Raw genomic sequence first — 23,142 nt, 5'->3', positions numbered from 1 at the left:
AAGACGCAGAAAATGGTGAGTAGCTTGGCTGGACTAGAGTACTTCCGGAATGTAGGAGAAGCCAGACTAGACAGACAGGTCACAGTAACACCTCAGAGGGGGTGACAGTGCCCAGCTAAGGACTGAGAACTCTTCTGCAAAGAAGGAGCCTCTGCTGGGCTTTGAAAAGGAGCACTGGCATGAACAGTCTAGTCAAATAACACTCTCCTGACAGCAGGGCTGCAATGAAACCACAGCGGGAGAGGCTGGAAGCAGGGACCAGTCAGACGGTATCAGCATAGTCCAGCCATTAGAGCCTGAACTCCAACAGCAGAAACTGAATGAAGAAGGTGCAGAGGAGACATTTTACGAAGGCAACCTGAAGAAGACATTTTTATTTTTCATTATATTTTTCAGTTATAAAATATTTTCCTTAAAGTTTTTATACAAGTAATACAAGGAGATTCCTTGTACACTTTGGGTTTCCTCCAAAGGTAATATTTTGCAAAATTATGGCATAGTAAGTATGTCAACCAGGATATTGGCAATGATACAATTCACCAGTCTTAGATTTCTACAATTCTGCTTGTACTTATTTGTGTGTGTGTGTGTGTGTGTGTGTGTGTGTGTGTATACACACGGGTGTATCTTTGGTTCTTTTTTGTATCTTCTATTTCTTGGCTGAAACTTTCTTTTCATTTGTTTCAATAGTGCTCACGTTTGATTTTTTTTTTTTTTTTTTTTTTTTTTTTTTTTTTTTTTTAAGAAACAGTGTCTTCTTCTGTTAGCCAGGCTGTAGCGCAGTGGCACAATCATAGCCCACTGCAGCCTAAACTCCTGGACTCAAGCGATCCTCCTGCCTCAGTCTCTGGAGTAGCTGGGACTACAGGTGTGCACCACAATGCCCAGCTACACCCTTAATTCTTAGAGTGTGGTTATATTACTTAAAATCTTTATGTGTTCATTGCAATGGCCATGTAGTCTCGAAGCTGCTATGCTTGGACTGTCTTTTTCCTTGTAAGAGGTGTTGACTTTCCTGGTTTTTCATATTTCGGGTAATTTTAAATTGTATCTTGTGTCTTTTGAATATTATGTATGGACACTGGAATAGGTCGTGTTTAAATCCTATGGAGGATGTTGACTGTTGCGTTTTAACAGGCAGTCCACCCATGCAGGCTCCAGGCGGAAGCTCCTGACCACCCTCTGTGCACTGCGGTTCCGATGCCTCTACAGTGCTGTTTGAATTTGTCTCATGTGCTATGCAGCCCAGTAGTCAGGCTGGGACCCAAGCAGTGGTCTACCATAAGACCAAAGGCTTTGGTCAGATCCATGCATACACCACTTGCAAGAAGACCTAGGAGTTCACAGCCAAAATTGTGAGGCCTCTTTCTTGAGTTCCCTCTTCTCCATGATTTCCCTGATACTTCCTGCTCCTGGGCATCCCTTGTTGGTATTCTGAGTAGAATGTCTAAGCTTTAGCTTCCTTGCTCTGTCATACGATCCTGAGATTGATTGTGCCTCTGGGGCCAATCAGTGAGAAAACAGAAGAAAAACCAGTGGGGATTCCATCTATGTCCTTGGACCAAAGTTTCTCTGGTCAGAGACATGGATTTCCCTTCCTTGGGGTTTCAGGTGCCTGCCCATCCAGAGCTGCCCATCCATATCATGGAGGATTGCCTGGGGACTGGATGGAAGAGAAACAAGGGAAAGAAAAGGCAAACAAGAAAAACAACAGGCAATTTCATCCACATTCTATCTAATAGGAGACCCCTTTTCTGCTCCTCAGACCAGAAATAAAGGGGGCTTCTCTTGGAGCTTTCTGTCTATATTTACTGTATACTTCTGGGCTTCAGGTTAAAAGGATGCTACTTATAATAGCATCAAAAAGTATGGAGTACATACCAATAGACCTAACAAGGCAGATACAAAATATCTGTAGAAAAAAATTACACAATTTTGTTTGGATATTTTCAAAGGGCCTAATTAAATAGAAAGATATTCTAAACTCATAATTTAAAAACTATTGTAAAGATGTCAGTTCTTTCCACACTGATTTAAGCTTTAACTAAAGTATCAGTTAAAACCTCAACAGAATTTTTAAAAGGAAACTTAACAGTTCATTGTAAACTGTATATAGAAGTGTGATTTACAGGCCGGGCGCGGTGGCTCAAGCCTGTAATCCCAGCACTTTGGGAGGCCGAGACGGGCAGATCACAAGGTCAGGAGATCGAAACCATCCTGGCTAACACGGTGAAACCCCGTCTCTATAAAAACACAAAAAACTAGCCGGATGAGGTGGTGGGCGCCTGTAGTCCCAGCTACTCGGGAGGCTGAGGCAGGAGAATGGCGTAAACCCGGGAGGCAGAGCTTGCAGTGAGCTGAGATCCGGCCACTGCACTCCAGCCTGGGCGACAGAGCGAGACTCTGTCTCAAAAAAAAAAAAAAAAAGAAGTGTGATTTATAAAAGCCCAAAACAGGCAAGACAATGATCAAGAATGCGATAAGAGGCTCTCCACTACTGGACATCAGGACTTATTTTTAAAAACTACTTACTATGGAGTGCAATATTGACACAGGGACATTCAAATAGCCCAGCGGAACAGAATATAAAGGCCAGCCCAATCCTTGGACAAATTCCTTTCATCCTGGTAGAAAGCTTTCCACTTCAAGTATTTACAAATTAGCAAGTATTTATTGAGCACCTATTTTGTGCATTGCTACAGTGAAAACAACACTACAATTTGCTCTCATCGTTCAGTTAAAGTTTGAAATTTTGCTGAGAGAATAGGACACTTGCACAAATAAAGCAATCAGAGGACAAAACCCAAGATAACAAGTAACAATTGGGTAGTATGGGTAAAAAGTACATACAAAGTTAAGGAATGAGGAGATTAAAGTGAACTGGAGTTATCAAGAAAGCGTTCATGGAGAAACAAGATAGGAATAAGAAGTCGAAAAAATTGTGAGGACCTCAAAAGGCAGAAGTCAAATTACTGCACCCAGATAAATAGCATGAGACAAAGTATGAAGGGAGGAGTGAGAAAATGTGCGTAAAAGACAGGGAAGAGATACGATAAACTGCAGCTCACCCATGGAAGCCGTGCAAGACTCTATCAATAAAGAAAGAGAGCCGCAACTGCTAGTTTCAGGAGTCAGAACTTTTTTCTGGTAAAAGAGAAGTTACTAAACATCCTTCAATAGGCAAGGAGCCTAAAGCTAGTTTTGTTCCATAAAAGTTTGATGAAAGTATGAAATCTAGCTTTGAGGATAGATTATGTGTGATAAAAGTATGGAGACGATAAGGGGAAAAAAGGAAGGAACAAATCTGAAATACACTTGTTAGGGACTGAAGTCATTAAAATTGAGGTTTAAAAACACATAAGGATGCAGGTTTTATTAAATTCAGGTTTCACAGTTGGTTAACAAAAAAAAAGTGAAGCAATCTAAATAGTAGGAATTCTACAAATAAAATTAAAATACTGAAGCAGAACTAAAATACCAAATAACTTTGTGGTTTGACCTACCAGTATTTACTTTGGACGTTACATGAGCTATGTCAATTTTCTGGGACCTGATGAGAGGGACAGCAGCTTTTGTAGAAGGAGTGTGTGCTATATTCTTCCTTCGATCTTTTGCTTTACTTATCTTTGAAAGAGGTGCAAAAATACCTAAGGGAGAATGCAGAATTTTAGTGTTAAACAGTTAAAACATTTCAAATAAAGGAACAAGTACAACTAATTAGTAATATAAATCTTTAATATAAACCTTTAATGCCCACCGTATGTCCTATGATGAGAGGGGAAAAAATGTAAGACACAGTACTTGCCCTCAAAGAGCTTACAGTCTAGTTTTCGAGACTAACCACACATCAATAATGTAAGAACCACATTTCAGTTGTTAAGTGAAATTCAGGAGAAAGAGAAATGAGTAAAGGTAATATTAATAGTTTTCTATTATTTCTAAGCAATTGGCAAATAATAGTGAGCTACAGAGCATAAAAACCTATTCTTCCATGCCAACTTATATCTCCTTTGGAAGTTATACTCATCCCACATTATAGCTTTTTATGTCCATGTCTAATCTCTCTTCCAGACTAACACCTTTAAAGACAAAATTTAAACGTTACTTAAATCTGCATTCCCCCACTGTACCTAATTACAGTGTGTTACACATACCAGGGATAAAATAAAGCTTTCTGACTATGAAATATAATCTTCCTAAAAGGCCTGGCTCTCAGGTCCTGACAACTGGAAACAATACAGTGTGCACTGGGAAGGGGAGCGGCAGGGGCAGGGGGCTGCCTGTCTGCAGCAGTTGGGAGTACAAACTTCCATCAAAAAGGAGTTTATCCACACAATAAAATAACCAGTATAAGAAGAATGCACTGACATTAAAGATAGTGAATATAGACTATAAATACCAAGATAATCTGGCTAAGATATTTAAAAAGTGAAAATAAAGCCATAATATGTATATTACACTCTTTCATTGAGTGTTTACAATCTAGCAAATATACATTGTGACTAAAATGGAATATATTAAAAACAACTTGTTTTAAAGCAGGGTAGAAATGCTCAAGACTCTATAAGAAGTAGTGCTTTGTTAATAACTAAAAAGTACCAACTCCACTACTTTTCTGCTAATCCTAAAATTCTCTCCCACCTCCGAGTCCATACTACTTTATCCTGATTTTCCTATTTTTTTTTTAACTTATTCACAATGTTCTCTCTTCTGTCTCCTATCTATGAGATTTTCCATGACTTTCTATTCTTTCTCTAAATTGTTTTCCTTCCCTAACACACACACACATACACACATACACTCTCTCTCTCTCTCAAGCTTGGTGATGATGATGATGATGATGATGATGATTACAACCAGTGTTGGCGAGGGTTTGATGACAGAAATTATTTTATACCCTGGAAATGTAAATTTGTATGATCTTTTTAGAAAATAAAAATCTTGACCTAGTCCACTTTATAGAATTTTAAAGAAATAATTATATTTAACGGTACTGACAAAGGTTACAAGGTTTCATCTGTATACTAAAAGAAAAAAATACATTTCAAAAGCTGCCACAATTTCTAGTTTACTACAATGACCCAATCACACTTCTGGAAATGAATCATGAGAAAATACTCTAAATAGGAGGAAAAGGTTGTATATCTCAATGTGTCACCACTATAATATTATTCATAAGTAGGAGAAAACATACTTGTCTGCCAATATGATGAATGAATTAACTATATCCATAAACCACTATATCATTATAACATTATAAGACAATAAAGATTATGTAGAAATATATAAAAATATGAAAAGTAAATCAGGCCAGGCGCAGTGGCTCACACCTGTAATCCCAGCCCTTTAGGAGGCCAAGGCAGGCGGATCACCCAAGACCAGGAGTTTAAGATCAGCCTGACCAACATGGCAAAACCCCATCTCTACTAAAAATACAAAAATTAGCCAGGCACAGTGGTGCGTGCCTGTAATCCCACTTGGGAGGCTGAGGCAGGAGAATCGCTTGAACTTGGGAGGCCACTGCACTCCAGCCTGGGTGACAGACAGAGAGACTGTCTCAAAAAAAAAAAAAAAAAAGGAAATCAAAAAAATTAAGTTATATATTTGATTACACTGTAACATTTGTGAAAAATTGTATGTGGAAATACAGGCAGCAGGCAGGATTGGAAGAAACCTAAAATAAACATTTATAAGAGAAGTCAGGCTATGGAGTATTTTTCTAATTTGTTTGATTTGTGTCATTAATGTCATAACAATGTTAAATAAATTATGTTTTTCTTCATCTCAGGGAAAACGTGTGATTTTTTTGGACAGCAGCAAGTTGAAGGGCCAAAGTCTAGATCGGGGATCAGTCACTGAAGGACACTTTTCAGTATTAGTAAATCCTCTTACAATTATTAAAAGAGACGGGCAGCCCTCTCCATCTTTTCGTACCTTCTCTTCAGCTTCCACTGACCATAAAATGTTTCTCTTCTGAGCAAGCCCCATCATTTGGTGAATCTTCCCACTAACAAAGTGGGATGGGGTAGAGGGCTAAATTAATTGGAGTGGGGAGAGGAGAGACTGACTGCTGGAGGCAGCTGTGTTGGGTGGAATTGTCAAGGCTGTGGTATGTTTGTTTTCTCCTTTTTTCTTTTCTCCTTTGATTATATAAGAGCTATTTCATTTTAACTTATTATGGTGATCACACAGGCAAAAAAAAAAAAAAAGAGAGAAAATGTACCTCTTTTACTGGAATAATGTTTATGATTACAAGTGAATAAGGTATTTTTATCAATATGAAGGCAACCTTGGCTGATATAACCTCTATCATGAATACTGACACCTCTACTTCACTATAAATAATAAATACATTTTCTAACAAAAAAAATCTCACCAGGAAATTTCTGTAAGCTAAAGTATATTTGTGTATTAAATTGAACATTTAATTCTATGGCTTAGAAAGATTTCCTCAGTATATAAAACCTCATCTATATAGTTTGCATTTTTCTTTTTCTTTTTTTTTTTTTTTTATTAACCAAAGCATTTCAGAGAACCAAAACTAAATATAAAGCAATGACTGGATGCATAGTATACGGGCAGCCTCTATTACTCAGTTACTCAGGCTAACTGAATTATTGATAGGATTTTTCTCAAATCTCGACATGTAACTGTAAGGCCTAACTAAAAACAAACACATGATGAAGAATTATTTGGAAAGACAAAAGTAACAAATTTCCAGATAAACATGGCCCACTGAACACAGCTTTAACTCCAATTCTTCTTCTCCAACCCCCACTAAAATATCGGCAAGGAATAAAAATGGTATGAACTCTGAAGGAAAAAAAAAGAAAAGGAGAAAAAATACTAAAAGCTTCCTAGAAGGAAGAAAGGGTCAAAAATAGAAGATGGAAAAACCTGTACCTACTTTTTGTTTTTTCTTCTTCATTTTATACTAAATAATCTGTACAACAATACTTCAAAACTTCTGAACAGCAACACTGGAAGCTCAGGATAGTAGTTGGTAAACTATGGCCCAACAGCCATGTTCTGGCTACTGCCTGTTTATTGGTCAAGTTTTATTGAAATGTAGCCACATCCATTTGCTTACACACTGCCTGTGGCTGCCTGTTTACTACGACAGCAGAGCTGAGTAGCAGGTGCACCAGAAAGTACAGAGCCCACAAGGCCTAAAACATTTACTATGTGGCCTCTTACAGAAAAAGTCTGTCAAACTCTACCTAAGACACTAGAGTATCTCCTTAAATATACTCAGAGAATATGAAATCCAACCTAACATTCCTTATCCGAAATTATCGCATGAAGTATGAGGGGAGAAATCAACGTGTGTTTAGAACAGAAGGACTCAACACATTTACTCCTCATGAGTCCTTTGTCAGAAAGCTACTGAAGGACATCCTATACCAAAAACCAGTCAACCAAGAAACTGTTACAATGGGTTTCACATCCTCTCCGTATATTTAAGGTAATACTCTATTGTCTCACGTAGAGCACTAAATCTTTCTCGTCATAGTACGAACTCACTAGATGTCTCGAACTGGAAAAATCAAGAAAGATTCATGTAAATATATGATTTACAAATACAGATATTAATATCAGATGATACAGCTAAGAGTTGAAAAAGTTCTTGCTTCTAAGGACAGGATTCGAGGGCAGAGAAAAACAAGCTAAGATAGAGTTTTGTAATAAGCCTTGCCAAACAATCTGACTTTAGTAAACCAAGTATATGTATTCACTTTGGTAATTATTAAAAGACATAAAAACAATAATACCACCCAAGTATTAAAACTTATCATTTTCTATAGTTAAAAAATCTAATACGTATGAGAATTAACAGATCAATAGAACAAAACAATCCTGAAATATACCATAGCATTGATAAGAACTTAATCTATAATAAAAGCAGCACAACAAGCCAAAGGCAAAAGATGATAGATTTAGAAAGAGAGAAAACCGTTGTTGAGAAATTCCTTGGCTTCTGATTAGCCAGGGGATTTCCCAACTCCCCTCACCTCCACCTAAGTAGCTTAGCCATGATCTGGGGCTCCCGGGACTGTCAAGGGTTACACCCATTTTCATACAATCTAATACATGACCCCTGCTCCACAACTTGCCTTGAAGTACATATAAGAGGATGGAGGCAGGTCCTGGGAGTATCCAGCTTTGTGCTAATCAAGCACACCTCCCCTCGGGACAATGAGAGTTTGGGAGTCCCAACGTGTTCTGCTGGCAATCTAAATTATTCCCATAATTCTGATTGACCTCTGCCCTATGTGTTGCTAAAGGCTTTTGATCCTGCCCTTAGTCTGCTTGACAGGTGGCAAAGTAATCTACTGGAGGAAAATTAAAATTAAATTCTTAACCTCAGACTACTAACCAAATAAATTCCAAATAGATTACATAATTAAGTATAAAAATTAAAACATTTACATCACAGCTAAACAGGAGGAGTAAGTTCTAGTGTTCTACAGCACTGCAGGGTGAAGATGGTTAACAACAATTTATTGTATATGTTCAAAAAGCTAAAAGAGAGGATTTTGAATGTTCTCAACACAAATGATAAATGTTTGGGGTGATGGATATCCTAATTACCCTGATTTAATCATTACACCTTACATTACACAGAAATATCACTCTGTACCCCATACATAGGTACAATTATTATGTGTCAACTAAAAATAAAAGGAAAAATATAAACATTCAAAGAAATATAAAATGTATAACTAATCCTTAGATTAGGAAGAATTATCAAAGCATAAAAGCAATATAAGAATTTATAAAAGAAAAGTATTTAAGCCATGAAACTCATGTCCAAAAAGCATTGCAAATGAGGGTCAAAGGCAAATGACAAGCTGGACAAAATATCCATAATAAATAACGCTTAATATCGTAATTATGTATTTTAAAACTCATCCCTTTTTTAAAAAGACACACTAATATCCCAATTTTTACTGGGAAAATAATACGAACAGGCAATTGCCAAGGAACATAAAAAATACCTATACTACAACAAAACACTTTAATAAGTGCTCTATTTCACCACAGTAAGATAAATACAAATTAAAATACAGAAATTTTCATGCATCAAACTGGAAAAATTAAAGGAAATGGAGCTATTCAAAATCACATTTTCAAACAATATGTAAAGATTTGGGGAAATTATATTAGGATATCAAATAAAAATGCAGAATTTCTTTTTCATTTTCAAATCTTATACAATAAGCATTTTTATAAACAAATGAAAAAAGTGTTAATAGACCAAAAAAATGAGATTCCATCCTAAGTGTGTGATGAAAGGAAACTAGTAATTTTGATAAATGCGTGATAGCCAGCAGCTCTCATCTGCTGAGTGCTTACAGGGAATCAAGCACTGTTCTAGGTGCTTTATACTTTTACCAACACATTTAATTCTTGCACTAGTCCTTATGATAGTGTCATCCCTATTTCATAGAAGACAAACTGAGGCACAAGAAGAGAAAGAGAGTCACATAGCTGGTAAGTAAAGAAATCGATTCACACACAAGCAGTCAGACTCCAAAGTCCATACCCTTCATCATCATCATACCACACCACCTCACCATCAGGCCACAAGATGAATACTACACAATCGTGGAAATAATGTTCTAGAAGAGTATTTCATTTCAAGGAAAAATATTCACAACATAGTAAGTAACTACAAAATCAAACTGAAATCAATAGGCAGGATAGGTGTGTGTGAGACAGAGGAAGAATAAATTTACCTAAACATGTCAGAAAGAATTTACTTAAACATTTGTCAGAATTTACTGAAACATTAGTCGGAAAGAGAAAGAAACCTTGCAGAGTTTCAAGGAAACCTCAGGAGTGTGGTCGTAAAGTTGGCCTTGCTTGATTTTTCCAGTTTTCCAGGTTCTTCATGACCTCCAGAGCTCTGTACTTCCTTGGTAACCAAGTCCCTCCCTTGGCCACACCACCACCAGGAGCAGGATTTAAGGGAGGTCTGCAGAGCTGGGTGTGCCCCTGGTCAGAGGCCTTCTCCCAATCATTGTACTGCTGGCAGCAAGAATCAAGGGCAGTCCAACAGCTCACAGCCTACTAATGAAAACACCCCTCTCATCACTGTCTCTCCACTAAAAGCCACCCAAGAGACCAGTCCCAAGAAAGACACTTTCCCAAAAACATCATTGAGGCAATCCCATCAGACGTGCTCTTCACCAGTCACTACCAGACACCCTCCTAAACCTTTCCATCATGGCCTCTGAAACTCATGGTTGGCCAGGCACGGTGGCTCATGCCTGTAATCCCAGCTTTGGGATTTGGTAGGCTAACGTGGGCAGATCACTTGAGGTCAGGAGGTCGAGACCAGCCTGGCCAACGTGGTGAAACCCTGTGTCTACTGAAAATACAACAATTATCCAGGCGTGGTGGCAAGTGCCTGTAATCCCAGCTACTCAGGAGGCTGAGGCAGGAGAATCACTTGAACCTGGCAGGCAGAGGTTGCAGTGAGCCGAGATTGTACCACTGTACTCCAGCCTGGACGACACAGCGAGACTCTGTCTCAAAAAATAAATAAATAAAATAAAACAGTGGAAAGCTGCACCTGATCTAAAGCAAGACTAACTCTTATACTGAATTCCATTTCCCTTTCAAGTTTTTCAGGCCTTTCCTCCTATAAGTGTCCCCTTTCTCTCCTGCAACTACCATTTCTCACTCTCACGTCACCTCCCATCAGTGTAAATAAATATAACTATCTCCTACCTTTAAAAAGTCCTCCCTACATCCACATGCCCCCTCACTTATCACATAAGTAATCAGGAGAAAAGTTTTATTTAACAACTATAAAAGAGTAAAACTCGATTATTTTTAATTAATTCTTACTGAGTTAAATAATATCAACCTTACCATACTTGGGGGCACATTTAAAATACTGGACTTTGCCAACACTTCCATTATTTTTTCCTTCTGGCTCATCCAGTTCAATGCCGGCCCACTGCCCACTTGCAAATTCAGTTGTTCCACAAAATCTTAATGTACCAACCTAAAGAAAATATAAATCAGAATAACTTTTGGGAATTATTAGTAATTCCAACGGTCCTACTCTTGCAACTTTACTTCACCATGGAAGTGTTTAAAAATTCACTCTCTCAACATTACCTTTTTATCCTTGGTAATGTTCCTTGCTCTCACTTCAGAGCAAGGAACATTACCAAGGATAAAAAGGAACATTAAATAATAATAAGGGAGTCAATTTCCAAGAAGACATAAGAATCCTAATTAGCTGGATAGTAGCACATGCCTGTAGTTCCAGCTACTCCAGGGGCTGAGGCAGGAGGGTCGCTTGAGCCCAGGAGTTCAGGGCTACAGTGAACTATGACTGTGCCACTGCACTCCAGCCTGGGCAGCAAAGTAAGACTCTTCTCAAAAAAAAAAAAAAAAAAAAAAAAAAAAAAAAAAAAAAAAAAAAAAAATTGGGATGCAACTATGTTGGGAAATTCAATATCCAAGCAGGAATTCCCTATTCCATTCTCCATACCAAGCTCCCTATTAACCTCAATATTAAGAAAAAACTGAGGGTGGGGGGCTGGGGAGGGATAGCATTAGGAGAAATACCTAATACAGATGACAAGCTGATGGGTGCAGCAAACCACCATGGCACATGTATGCCTACGTAACAAACCTGCATGTTCTGCACATGTATTCCAGAACTTAAAGTATAATAAAATAATTAATTAAAAAAAGAAAAAACAAGAAAACCTCCCATATGAGGTATTTTTTAAAAGCAACTGGTAATAAATGAATGCAACATGGAAACAAAAGCTTGGGAGGAAAAAAGGTGTCTGGATGATGGGAGTAGCAGGAGTCCTCTTTTCCACATAAATCCTTATCACCAGGCTACACAGTATCTCAGACTGCCCTATTTGTGGGAACCCAAAGACAAACACCCACGAACAGCAAGGGTCTCTTGTGCTCCATTTCTATGGAGTAGCAGCAGTCGAAGAAGCACCACCGGGGGAAGAGGGGACTGCAAAGAAAATCCTCCACCCTAGATCATCCCTCAGCTCATGCCTCTAAATTCACTCAAGAAGTTCTACTCCACTCCACTCTTTATTCAAATAAAGATGTCTTCATTATTAAGTTCAAGTAGTTCATATTCTTAAAGCATAACTTAACAGTAAATTCATATCCAAGCTTTACATTTTCCATTAAGCATCTTTCTACCTACATGTTGAACCTTTTTTAAAAAACTCGAAACTCTGACCTTACTGTCTGTGCCCCTAAACGTAGGTCATGGACATAACAACTTGGCTTCAGAGATTGTAGCTACTTACTATACCTTCTGTCCTGCAATAACGACACGATCCCCCAACTTCAGGCCAAGTGACGTAAGCATTGCCTTGCCAGTGACATGATCATAATTTGGGAGCATGGCCTTTGAGATGTTACATGACAGAGGCACCGCATCTAGGAGCATCTGCTTGATTTCCTTAGCAGTGGCTGCGGCGTCAGCCATCTCTAACGGCATATCTACTGGGTCTGGAACAACATCAGCAGGGATCTGTGCTTTGTCATTCTATATATAAAGATAAGAGAAAAATGTCAACTCTTATTTACTTAGAGCACTAGGAAAGTCATATAAAATTTCTGTTGGAGGAATTTTATGTTAAATTCATTCGTCATTTGTTTATTCAAAAACATTTCCTGAATACCTACAATATGCAGGCACCATTCTAGGTGCTAAAGATCCTACAGTGAAAAAAACACAAGCCCTGCCCTCAAGGAACATTACATACTGGCGGGAGAGACAGACCACACAACATTAAACAAGTAAATTATATGTGGCATAATAAACAGTAATAAGTGGCCTGGAGGGGAAAAAAAAAAAAAAAAAGCAGGGAAGGGAAATAGGAAATGTGGAGACAGAGATGGTTGTAGGGGAAACTCTTTAGATTAAGTGGTCTGGGAGACCTCACTGATGACATGCATCTCCACAGAGATCCAAAGCAGACCAGGGAGGAGCCGTGCAGGTTCTCTGGCAGGGAAAAGCACTGCATCCATGGTGGGGAGCAGTGCTCAGGTCCTAAATGGAGAGCATCCTGCCCTCACAGGCATTTGAGAAAGCAAGCTTGGAGACAAAAGTCACAAGACTGACTGGCTTCCCGGACCCAAATCCACCATTCCAGAGCTGCCCTCTTGGCTCTGTGACCTCAGCCCCCTGCCCATTCATGGGGTAACTCAGATTTCAAAACTTGAAACTATGGTTTTGATACTTCTAAAACCTGGGCTATAATCAAGAAAAAAGCTGTTTTCACTATGACAGAAAGACTGGTATCCTGGGATTTATCCTGTGACCAGATAAAATGGCCAGAGACAACCCCACAGTCATTTGCATGGTATATGTATCATCAAAGCCCTATCATATGAATTATCTGTCATCTTACATGCCCTAACCAAAAACCTTAGACTTCATGAGAAATAATCTAGATTGTAATTTTCTCTTAATATAAAGAATAAAGATACTTTTGTTAACCGAGAAACTTTTTTCCCGTTCTTCACTGATGATAATCTTCTTCAAATGAACCACGTGGAAAAATGAATGAGGCTTTTGGAACACACTTAGTTTGCAATTGCTTCACATTTTTTTGTTGTAAAATTCAAGTCAGGTTGGTCCTTAGTATAAACATGGCAAGAAGATATGTTATTAGATTTCTGGGATGGTAATGGACTCTTTTAATCCCAGATTTCAAGAAAACATACAAAATACAATAAAGATATGTGTTACACTAATGTATACTCTCTAAAAAACAGAGAGAGAAAAATAGGGAAACATAAAAATTTTAAAAATACACCCAGGCTGATAAGTTGTAAGCTATGCTTACAGTGAATATTTTACTTTGGACTTTTGTTATATCCCCACTTTTTGGAGCCTGTCACACACTTCTGTTGTCAATTACCATACAATTCAACAATCAAAACTCCTGTAAAAAAAAAAAAAAAAAAAAAAAAAAAAAAACACTAAATAATGGTAAGAATAATACAGTAACAATGATGATATCTTCCTAACACAAGAAGGCTTATTTATGATCAATTGTGGAATTCCACTTTCTTCTAAAGTGGTGGCATACCACCAGACTGGCCCTATAAAAGATGATTAAGGGAGTTCTACACATGGAAACAAAAGAACAAAACTTGCTACCACAAAAGCATACATAAGCACATAGACTACGTTCTCCATAAAGCAACTATACAGTTGAGACTAGGAAGCAACTAGCTAACATCACAACAACAGGAACAAAACTTCACATATCAACATTAACCCTGAAGAAGGTTAATAAAAGATGACTAACAGAGTTCTAAACATGGAAACAAAAAGATAATACTTGCTGTCACAAAAGCATACATAAGCACATAGTCTATAGACTCCATAAAGCAACTACACAATCAAGACTACAAAGCAACTGGCTAGCAACACAACAACAGGAGCCCAACTTCACATATCAATATTAACCCTGAACATAAACAGCCTAAACACAGCACTCAAAAGACATACAGTGGCAAATTGGGTTTAAAAAAAAAAAGACCTGTCCTTCTGCTGTCTTCAAGATACCTGTTGCACATGTAATGACACCAATAGGCTCAAAGTAAAAGGCTGGAGAAAGATCTACCATGCAAATGGAAAACAAAAAGGAGCAGAGGATCACTATTCTTACATCAGATAAAACATACTTTAAGCCAACAACAGTCAAGAGGGACAAAGCATTACATAATGATAAAGGGTTCAATTCAACAAGAAGACTTAACTATCCTAAATATACATACACCCAACATTGGAGCACCCAAATTTATAAAACAATTATGACTAGACTTACAAAAAGATGAACATAGTCACCCAATAACAGTGGGTGACTTCAACACTTCACTGAAGGCATCAGACAGATCATCAAGGCAGAAAACTAACAAAGAAATTTTGGACTTAAATACAGCACTTGAACAATTAGACTTAATGGGCATCTAAAGAATACTCCATCCAACAATCACAGAATATAAATACTATTCTCATTGGCACATGGAACATACTCAAAGATTGACCACAGTCATAAAGCAAGTCTCAACAAATTCAAAAAATCAAAATCACACCAAGAATCTCTTGGACCACAGTGGAATAAAAATAGAAATCAATACCAAGAAGAGCTCTCAAAACCACACAAATACATGCAAACTGAAAAACTTGCTCCAGAATGACTTTTGGAATGAATAATAATATGAATATTATTACAATGAATAATAAATAATAAATTATATATTAAAATATGAATTATTTAATATTGTTATATTAATAAAATTATATTATTAAATAATAAATAATAATGAAATTAAGGCAGAATTCAAAAAATTCTTTGAAACAAATGAAAATAGAGACACAATATACCAAAACCTCTGGGATGTAGCAAAATCAGTGTTAAGAGGAAAGTACAAAATGCCTGAATCAAGAAGACAGGGAGGTCTCAAATTAACAACCTAACACTGCACCTAAGGGAACTAGAAAAATAAGAACAAACTAAACCCAAAGCTAGTCAAAGAAATAACTAAAATTGGAGTACAACTAAATGAAACTGAAACCAAAAAAGGCATTCAAAGGATCAGCAAAATGAAAAGGCGGTTCTTTGAAACAATAAGATTGATAGACTGCTAGTTAGGTTAACAACGAAAAAGAGAAGATCCAAATAAGCACAACTGGCAATTATAAATATGACATTACAACAATCCCACAGAAATGCAAAAGATCCTCAGCAACTAATGTGAATACCTCTATTCATACAAACTAGAAAATCTAAAGGAAATCTAGAAAATCTAGGAATCTAAATTCCTAGAAACACACAACCTTCCAAGAACCAGGAAGAAAGTGAAACCCTGAACATACCAATAATGAGTTACAAAATTGAATCAGTAATAAAAAACCTACCATCCAGAAAAAGCCCAAATGGATTCACAGCCAAATTCTACCAAACGTATGAGGAGGAGCTGGTAACAATCCTACCAAAACAATATGAAAAAACCAAGGAGGAGAGATTTCTCCCTAATTCATTCTATGAAAGCAGTAACATCTTGATACCAAAATCTGGCAAAGCCACAACAAAAAAGAAAACTACAGACCAACATCCCTGGTAAACACAGACACAGAAATCCTCAAGTTACTAGCAAACCAAATTCAGCAGCATACCAAAAAGATAATTCACCATGATCAATTCATGCAAGGAGGTTCATCATATGTAAGTCAATAAATGTGATTCACCACATAACAAAATTAAACACTGTATGATCATGTCAACGGACACAGAAAAAGCAATCGATAAATTCCAACACCACTTCATGACAAAAAACCTTCAACAAATTAGGCATCGAAGGAACATACCTCGAAATGATAAGAGCCATCTATGACAAACCCACAGCCAACATCATACTGAATGGGCAAGTTGGAAACATTCCTCCTGAGAACAAGACAAGAATGTCCACTCTCACTATGCCTATTCAACACAGTACTGGAAGTCCTAACCAGAGTAATCAGGCAAGAGAAAGAAATAAAAGGCATTCAAATAGGAAAAGAGGAAGTCAAATTATCTCCCTTCACCAACAATATGGTTCTAATATGTAGAAAATTCTAAAGGTTCTGCCAAAAAAAACTCCTAGACCTGATAAACAACTTCAGTAAAGTGTCAGGACACAAAATCAATGTATGAAAATCAGTAGCATTTCTATACACCAATAACACTCAGGCTGAGAACAAAATCAAGAACACAATTCCATTTACAATAGCCACAAAATAATAATAAAAATACCAAGGAATACATCTAACCAAGGGGATGGAAGATCTCTACAATAACTATAAAACGTTGCTGAGAGAAATCACAAACACAAACAAATGGAAAAACACTACATGCTCACGGACTGGAAGAATCAGTATCACTAAAATGTCCCCATTGCCCAGAGCAATTGACAGATTCAACACTCTATCAAATTTCCAACATCGTTTTTCATAGGATTAGAAAAAACTGTTCTAAAATTCATACGGACCCAATAAAAGGAGCCCAAATAGCCAAAGCAATCCTAAGCAGAAAGAACAAAAGCCAGAGGTATCACATTACTTGACTTAAAATTATACTACAAGACTACAGTAATCAAAACAGCATGATATTGCTACAAGAAATAGACATACAGACCAATGAAATAGACTACAGACCACTGAAATAAAGCCATACACTTACAACCAACCAACTGATCTTTGACAAAGGTAACAAAAATAAACATGAGGGAAAGGACACTCTACTCATAAATGGTGCTGGGAAAACTAGCTAACCACATGCATGAAACTGGGCCCCCACTACTCACGATACGCAAAAATTAACTCAAGATGGATTTAAAAACTTAAATATAAGAAATCAAACTACAAAAATCCTAGACAAAAATCTAGGAAATACTCTTCTAGGCATTGGCTTAGGCAAAGAATTTGCAACTAAGTCCTCAAAAGCAAAGGCAACAAAAACAAAAATTGTCAAACAGGACCTCATTAAACTAGAGCTTCTGCACAGCAAAAGAAACTATCAACAGAGTAAACAGACAACCTACAGAATAGGTAAAAATACAAACTATGCATCCAACAAAACATTAATATCCAGAATCTATAAGGAATGTAAACAAATCAAAAAGAAAAAAAATCCCATTAAAAAGTGGCAAAGAACACAAACAGACACTTCTCAAAAGAAGACATACAAGCAACCAACAAATATAAAAAATGCTCAACATCACTAATCATCAGAGAAATGCTAATCAACACCACAATGAGAGACTATCTCACACCAGTCACAATGGCCATTATTAAAAAGTCACAGAATAACATGTTGGTGAGGTTGTGGAGAAAAGGAACATTTATACACTGTTAGTGGAAGTGTAAATTGGTTCAGCCCCTGTGGAAAGCAATGTGGAGATTTCTCAAAAAACTAAAAACAGAATTACCATTTGACCTAGACCCCACTACTGGGTACACACCCAAAGGAAAATAAATTATTTTACCAAAAAGACACTACACTCATAAGTTTTTCACAGCATGATTCATAATAGCAAAGACATGGAATCAACCTTGGTGCTCATCAATAGTGAACTGGATAAAGAAAACGTGGTACAAATACAGCATACTACATAGTCATTTAAAAAATGAAACCGTGCCCTTTGCAACAACAAAGATGCAACTGGAGGCCATTATCCCAAGAAAACTAATGCAGACACAGAAAACCAAATAACGCGTGTTCTCACTTATTAGTGGGAGCTGAACACTGGATATACACAGACATAAAGATGGGAACAACAGACACTGGGACCCCTAAAGACGGGAGAGAGTGTGGGAGGGAAGGAGGTGGGGAAGGGCTAGGGCAAGGGTTGAAAAACTACGTATTGGGTACTGCGTTCACTGTTTGGGTGACGGCATCAACAGAAGCCCAAACCTCAGCACCAGGCAATATAACCTATTTCACAAACCTGTACATATACTCCCTGAATCAAATATTTAAAATAAAAATTAAAAATTAAGATGGTGGCTATCACACTATGGTCTGAGGACTACTGCTGACCCACATGTTTACCACTGTTTTTTAAGTAGTTATTTTCAAAATATGGCAACCTATTCATCTGTTTCTGGCCTAAATTGGTAATTTAGCTCAATAACATATCTCATGGCATTCTAACAAATTCAGAACGTCGTCCCCACTAATGGGGCTTTGTCAACAGCTGTACCAACAAAAGCAAACGCATCCCCTTCACATTCCAGCTGGACTGAATGATCACCTCTCGGTTACTTGCATGCTACTCTCTCTGCCTAAAATGCCTTCCTCACCTCCCTCCAGTACCTGGTTAATTCTTGCCTATGTAAAGCACTTGATTTAGATGTCACCCCCTGTTGAAGCCTTGGGAAGATGACCCATGGCCCTCTGCCACCCCCGCCCCATCGTGTCGCACTGAATTCACACATTACAGTAAAACTGATTGCTTCCTTGTCCCACCTCCCCTCTGCAATACATTCTTTTTGAGGGCAAGGGCTTTATCTGTGTTACTGTAGTATTCTCCCAGTGCCCAATAACCAAAATAGTCAGAAGGGAGGGAGGGAGGAAGGGAAGAAATTAAAAGTTGGGGGGTAATCAAGGCAGTTAAACAGCAAGAAAACTGGCAAAGAAGTACGGAAAATGGGAAAAATAGGAAAGGGAAGGGAAGACAGGTGTTTTCAAATACTGCACTCTATCTGCCATTCACACCCACCCCTTCAAGGGAAAGTATAACACGATTAAGAACACCTGCCAGATCAAGTTCTTGTTATCAATATAAAGAAAGTGAAAACTGAGAGCCACTTTCTGGAGAAAAAAAAAAAGGATCTGAAGACTATGAAATTCAATCCTGTGTAACTCTGTAAATTAGTGACATTTTACTATTTAAAAAATACACTTTTCCTTTAAACGTTTCATTTTCAAAGGCTTACTTCATCCTTAAATGGGTATCTATTTTAACTTTCTGAAATGAATTTTATTTCCAAAAAAATTTAGAATATGACTTAACAGAAAAACATAACTTTAATATATGTATTTGTACTTAACAGCTAACTTTTCATAAATACATCAAACCCCTAAATGAAAGATATTTAAAGATTATGACACTTAAAGGAAGACTTTACTTTCCTGAATGGGACTTATCAATATAAAAGGAAATTTATCATTATGCCTTAAATTTATTTACAAGAAAGATCATCATCGCTCTTTACATGTGGAACAAAGATATAAATTACTTGCTCATGTAAGAGTTATTCTATTAATAACAACATTCAGAGCCAACACTTTACCAGAAAGTCGGGTAAGACTTCTTAATTCTTTTAATATTTTTCACTTTTAATTTAACCTCTTACCCTAAATGCAGGATTTGCTCCCTGCTCCAAGAGGCACTTCACAGCACCTGCACACAAGTTGTATGCTGCAATATGCAAAGCTGTTCCAAAATTAAAATCACTGCAAGTGGCATCCACATCTGCAATTAAACATCACAAGTATATTAACTAAAATTTTAAACTTAGCTATTATAATTTAAAAAAAGACAGGGTTTTGGGAGTAGGGACTTTTATCATTTATAAGACTTAAATCAACCCACTAGAAGCATGATTTCACAATAGAACAAAATGTTTATATTACAATCTAGTTAAACAGTTGATTATTTTCTTAGTACAATAAAATTCATTATAAGATGGAGGGATATTATCCTGGGTTTTCAAACTAAAACACATTTTAAAACAATTAATGGCAATAATTCATATTTGTAAAAGTAACAGCTTATCACAATCTCCCATTAAGTCTGTGGCATATTTGCCATGACAACTACAGTGAGGTAGAGTAGTAGAGTTTAGGTCAGGGGTCAGCAACCTATGACCCAAAGGCCAAATCCAGCCCACCTGGTTTTATAAAGGTTTATTAGAACACACAGGCACACTCACTCATTTACATATCCTCTGTGGCTACTTCCATGCTACAACTATGGAACTGAGTAGTTTCATCAGAGACCATGTGGTCCAAAAAGTCTAAAATATTTACTAGCTGGCCCTTTACAGAAACAAAACGGCCAATACCTGGTAGGTAAAACAAAGCAGAATTTTCAAAGCAACTAAAGTCTAATTAAGCATAGAAATGCTTACCCATAAATTGATTCATAATACTCCACTGAACAAATGAATTTGAATTTCATAATGAGAAAAGTAATCTTGCAACTCTAAGGACATTTTAATAACTTTTAACATAGCATCATATGTTACATTTAAATACAGGAAATCCTCCAGATTTGGGAATCCCATCTTGAATATTTTCCGTAACAAGGGTTTAAATATACCTCTGGTTCTGCAAATCCTACCCTCAACTAAATGACACCACACCTACATATCCTTCCTACAACTGCAAACAACCCAGATATACTCAAGACACACTCTCTTGAATTATTAAAAACACAGAAGTGTCGACAGAGGCTTTCTTCCTAACATCATTCACAAAGTGAAAAGGTAGAATTTTAAAGAAAAAAATGGACAATTTATGCAGATTGGAGGTTAGAAATGAACATTCTGGGAAACTTATTGACCCTCTAAGGCATGTTCCTACAATGGGGAAAACGCTGTACACTTCCTTTAATTTCATGTTAATACTATTTGCTTGCTCTCATATTTTTCTAAAAAATAAAGAAAAGAAAATTGGCCCTGAAGAGAACCAGAGAGAAAAATCAAAATACCAGGACTGTGACTTAGACATTCAGATCTTCAGTTTCAGGATATCACCATCAAAACAGGGGGAAAAAACGGAAATATTATCCCTTAGGTTGAATTATATAATTTCAGAACCAAATGCCATCTAAAACAAATAGTATTTATTATTCCAATGCCAATCTCTGAAGACCTTATTGTTCTATTTCTGGCTACCAAGCAAGACAAAAGAATCATAAAGCATGTAGAATCAATTATATAAAACATCCGTGTTATACTGGAGAACTTAGAGAGATATGAAAACCCAGAGAACACTCTTTCATTTTGTATCTCTGTACTAATCCTTTTGTAGAAAAGATAGTAATACTCAATAAAGAAATTTTAAACTATCTCAGAAATAGAATGGAGTAGAAAGGCATATGAAACAAGATGGATTAGAAGTTTAAAAAAAATCCTTGAATTATAATTTTTATGCCACCACTAAAGTGTTCAGTTAATAATATCTACAGGTGATATTATAATACTTGCCTTTTGGTTTCGATGTTTTCAAAATCACTCTTATAAGTTCTGGGACATCAAAATAAGCAGCGTAATGCAAAGCATTCATGTTTGTCCAACGACTCCGCAAACTAATGTCTGCTCCCAGGTCAATAAGTTGAGTTGCAAATTTTACAGCTGTTTCCACATCACCTAAAGAAGATTTTCCAAATTACTTTCCTTTAGTACAAATTTTAAGTTCCAATGGATGGCTATCAATTGCCTCATTTAAAAAGCCAAAGCAAACAGTGCACTGTATAAACACACCTCGAAAATTTCACTTGCAAGAATTTATCCTAAGAAAATAATTATACACAGGGATGCAATAAATAGGATACACTTGGCTGTAAAGATGCTCATCTCTGCACTGTTATTAATTCTAAAAAATCCAAAAAGTACAATAAGAAATTGGTTAAACAGACACACACATAGAATGCTATGAAGCCATCAACAACAACACAGCAGATCAGTGCTACTCCAAACGTGTTCTGTGGACCACTGGCAGTCCCAAATTGCAATCTGTGTGTACTTTTTATAGCTTTTCCCTGTTTAATATGTCTTCTCATTATGTTAACTAAAATGTAGTCTTATGCCTTTTATTCTTTCTTCTTTTTTCAAGACAGGGTCTTGCTCTGTCACCCAGATTGGAACATAGTGATGCAATCACAGCCCACACCAACCCTAAACTACTGGGCTTATATGATCCTCCTGCCTCAGCCTCACAAGTAGCTGAAACTCTAGACAGGCACCACCATGGTTGGCTAATTAATTTTTTGTAGAGACAAGGTCTCACTATGTTGCCCAGGCTGGTCTCGAACTCCTGGCCTCAAGCAATCCTCCTGCCTTGGCCTCCCAAAGTGTTGGGATTATAGGTGTAAATCAACATGCATGGCCAGTTTCATGCCTCTGGAAAAATATTTGCGCTTATATTTTATGGTTTTATTTTATTTTGTATTATAAATTCATTTTTATTTTATTTCGTGAAAGTATCAGTCCATGATGGGTTGTGAGGGGAAAAAGGGAGTCCGTCACCACCAGAAGTTTCAGCATCACTGCATCAGACTATTGAAACAAGGAGAGACAATCACAGTATATAGTTAGGTAAGAGATGCAGGTTTATAAAATGACAAAGCACAAGAGAGTAACAATTTTGGAAAATACGCACATATGTTACATATGTAGGAACAGACCTTAGGTCTCCAGACTGGAGTCTTGAGATTAGGAATCAGTATGTAAAGACTGGCCTTGGACTGTCAAACCTTGTTATAAACCCTCAGAAAGATTTTAGGGTGTTAGCAGTTATGCTCATCTAATACACAATCAGGCATGAGGCCTGATCCAGAAAAGCTCGGAGGTAT

At 37.1% G+C, this 23,142-nt stretch overlaps 1 protein-coding gene across 3 annotated transcripts in view; it reads right to left on the bottom strand.

Moving 5' to 3' along the window:
* The window catches only part of CLIP4 (CAP-Gly domain containing linker protein family member 4), a 68,468-nt gene that overhangs the window by 28,113 nt on the left and 17,213 nt on the right, over positions 1 to 23,142 (bottom strand). For all 3 annotated transcript variants that reach the window (XM_023217281.2, XM_023217283.1, XM_023217282.1), the window contains exons 5-9: positions 21,776 to 21,937; positions 19,919 to 20,037; positions 12,314 to 12,550; positions 10,882 to 11,017; positions 3,504 to 3,647 (exon numbers count right to left, since the gene is read on the bottom strand). In XM_023217281.2, the coding sequence (XP_023073049.1) occupies positions 3,504 to 3,647; positions 10,882 to 11,017; positions 12,314 to 12,550; positions 19,919 to 20,037; positions 21,776 to 21,937 (798 nt within the window). The remainder of the gene's footprint in view (positions 1 to 3,503; positions 3,648 to 10,881; positions 11,018 to 12,313; positions 12,551 to 19,918; positions 20,038 to 21,775; positions 21,938 to 23,142) is intronic.

The sequence above is a fragment of the Piliocolobus tephrosceles genome, chromosome 15 (assembly GCF_002776525.5).
Source record: "Piliocolobus tephrosceles isolate RC106 chromosome 15, ASM277652v3, whole genome shotgun sequence".
NCBI classification, from domain to species: domain Eukaryota; kingdom Metazoa; phylum Chordata; class Mammalia; order Primates; family Cercopithecidae; genus Piliocolobus; species Piliocolobus tephrosceles.
The sequence above is the reverse complement of the archived record's forward strand: the minus strand, read 5'-3'. Positions and strand labels throughout refer to the sequence as shown.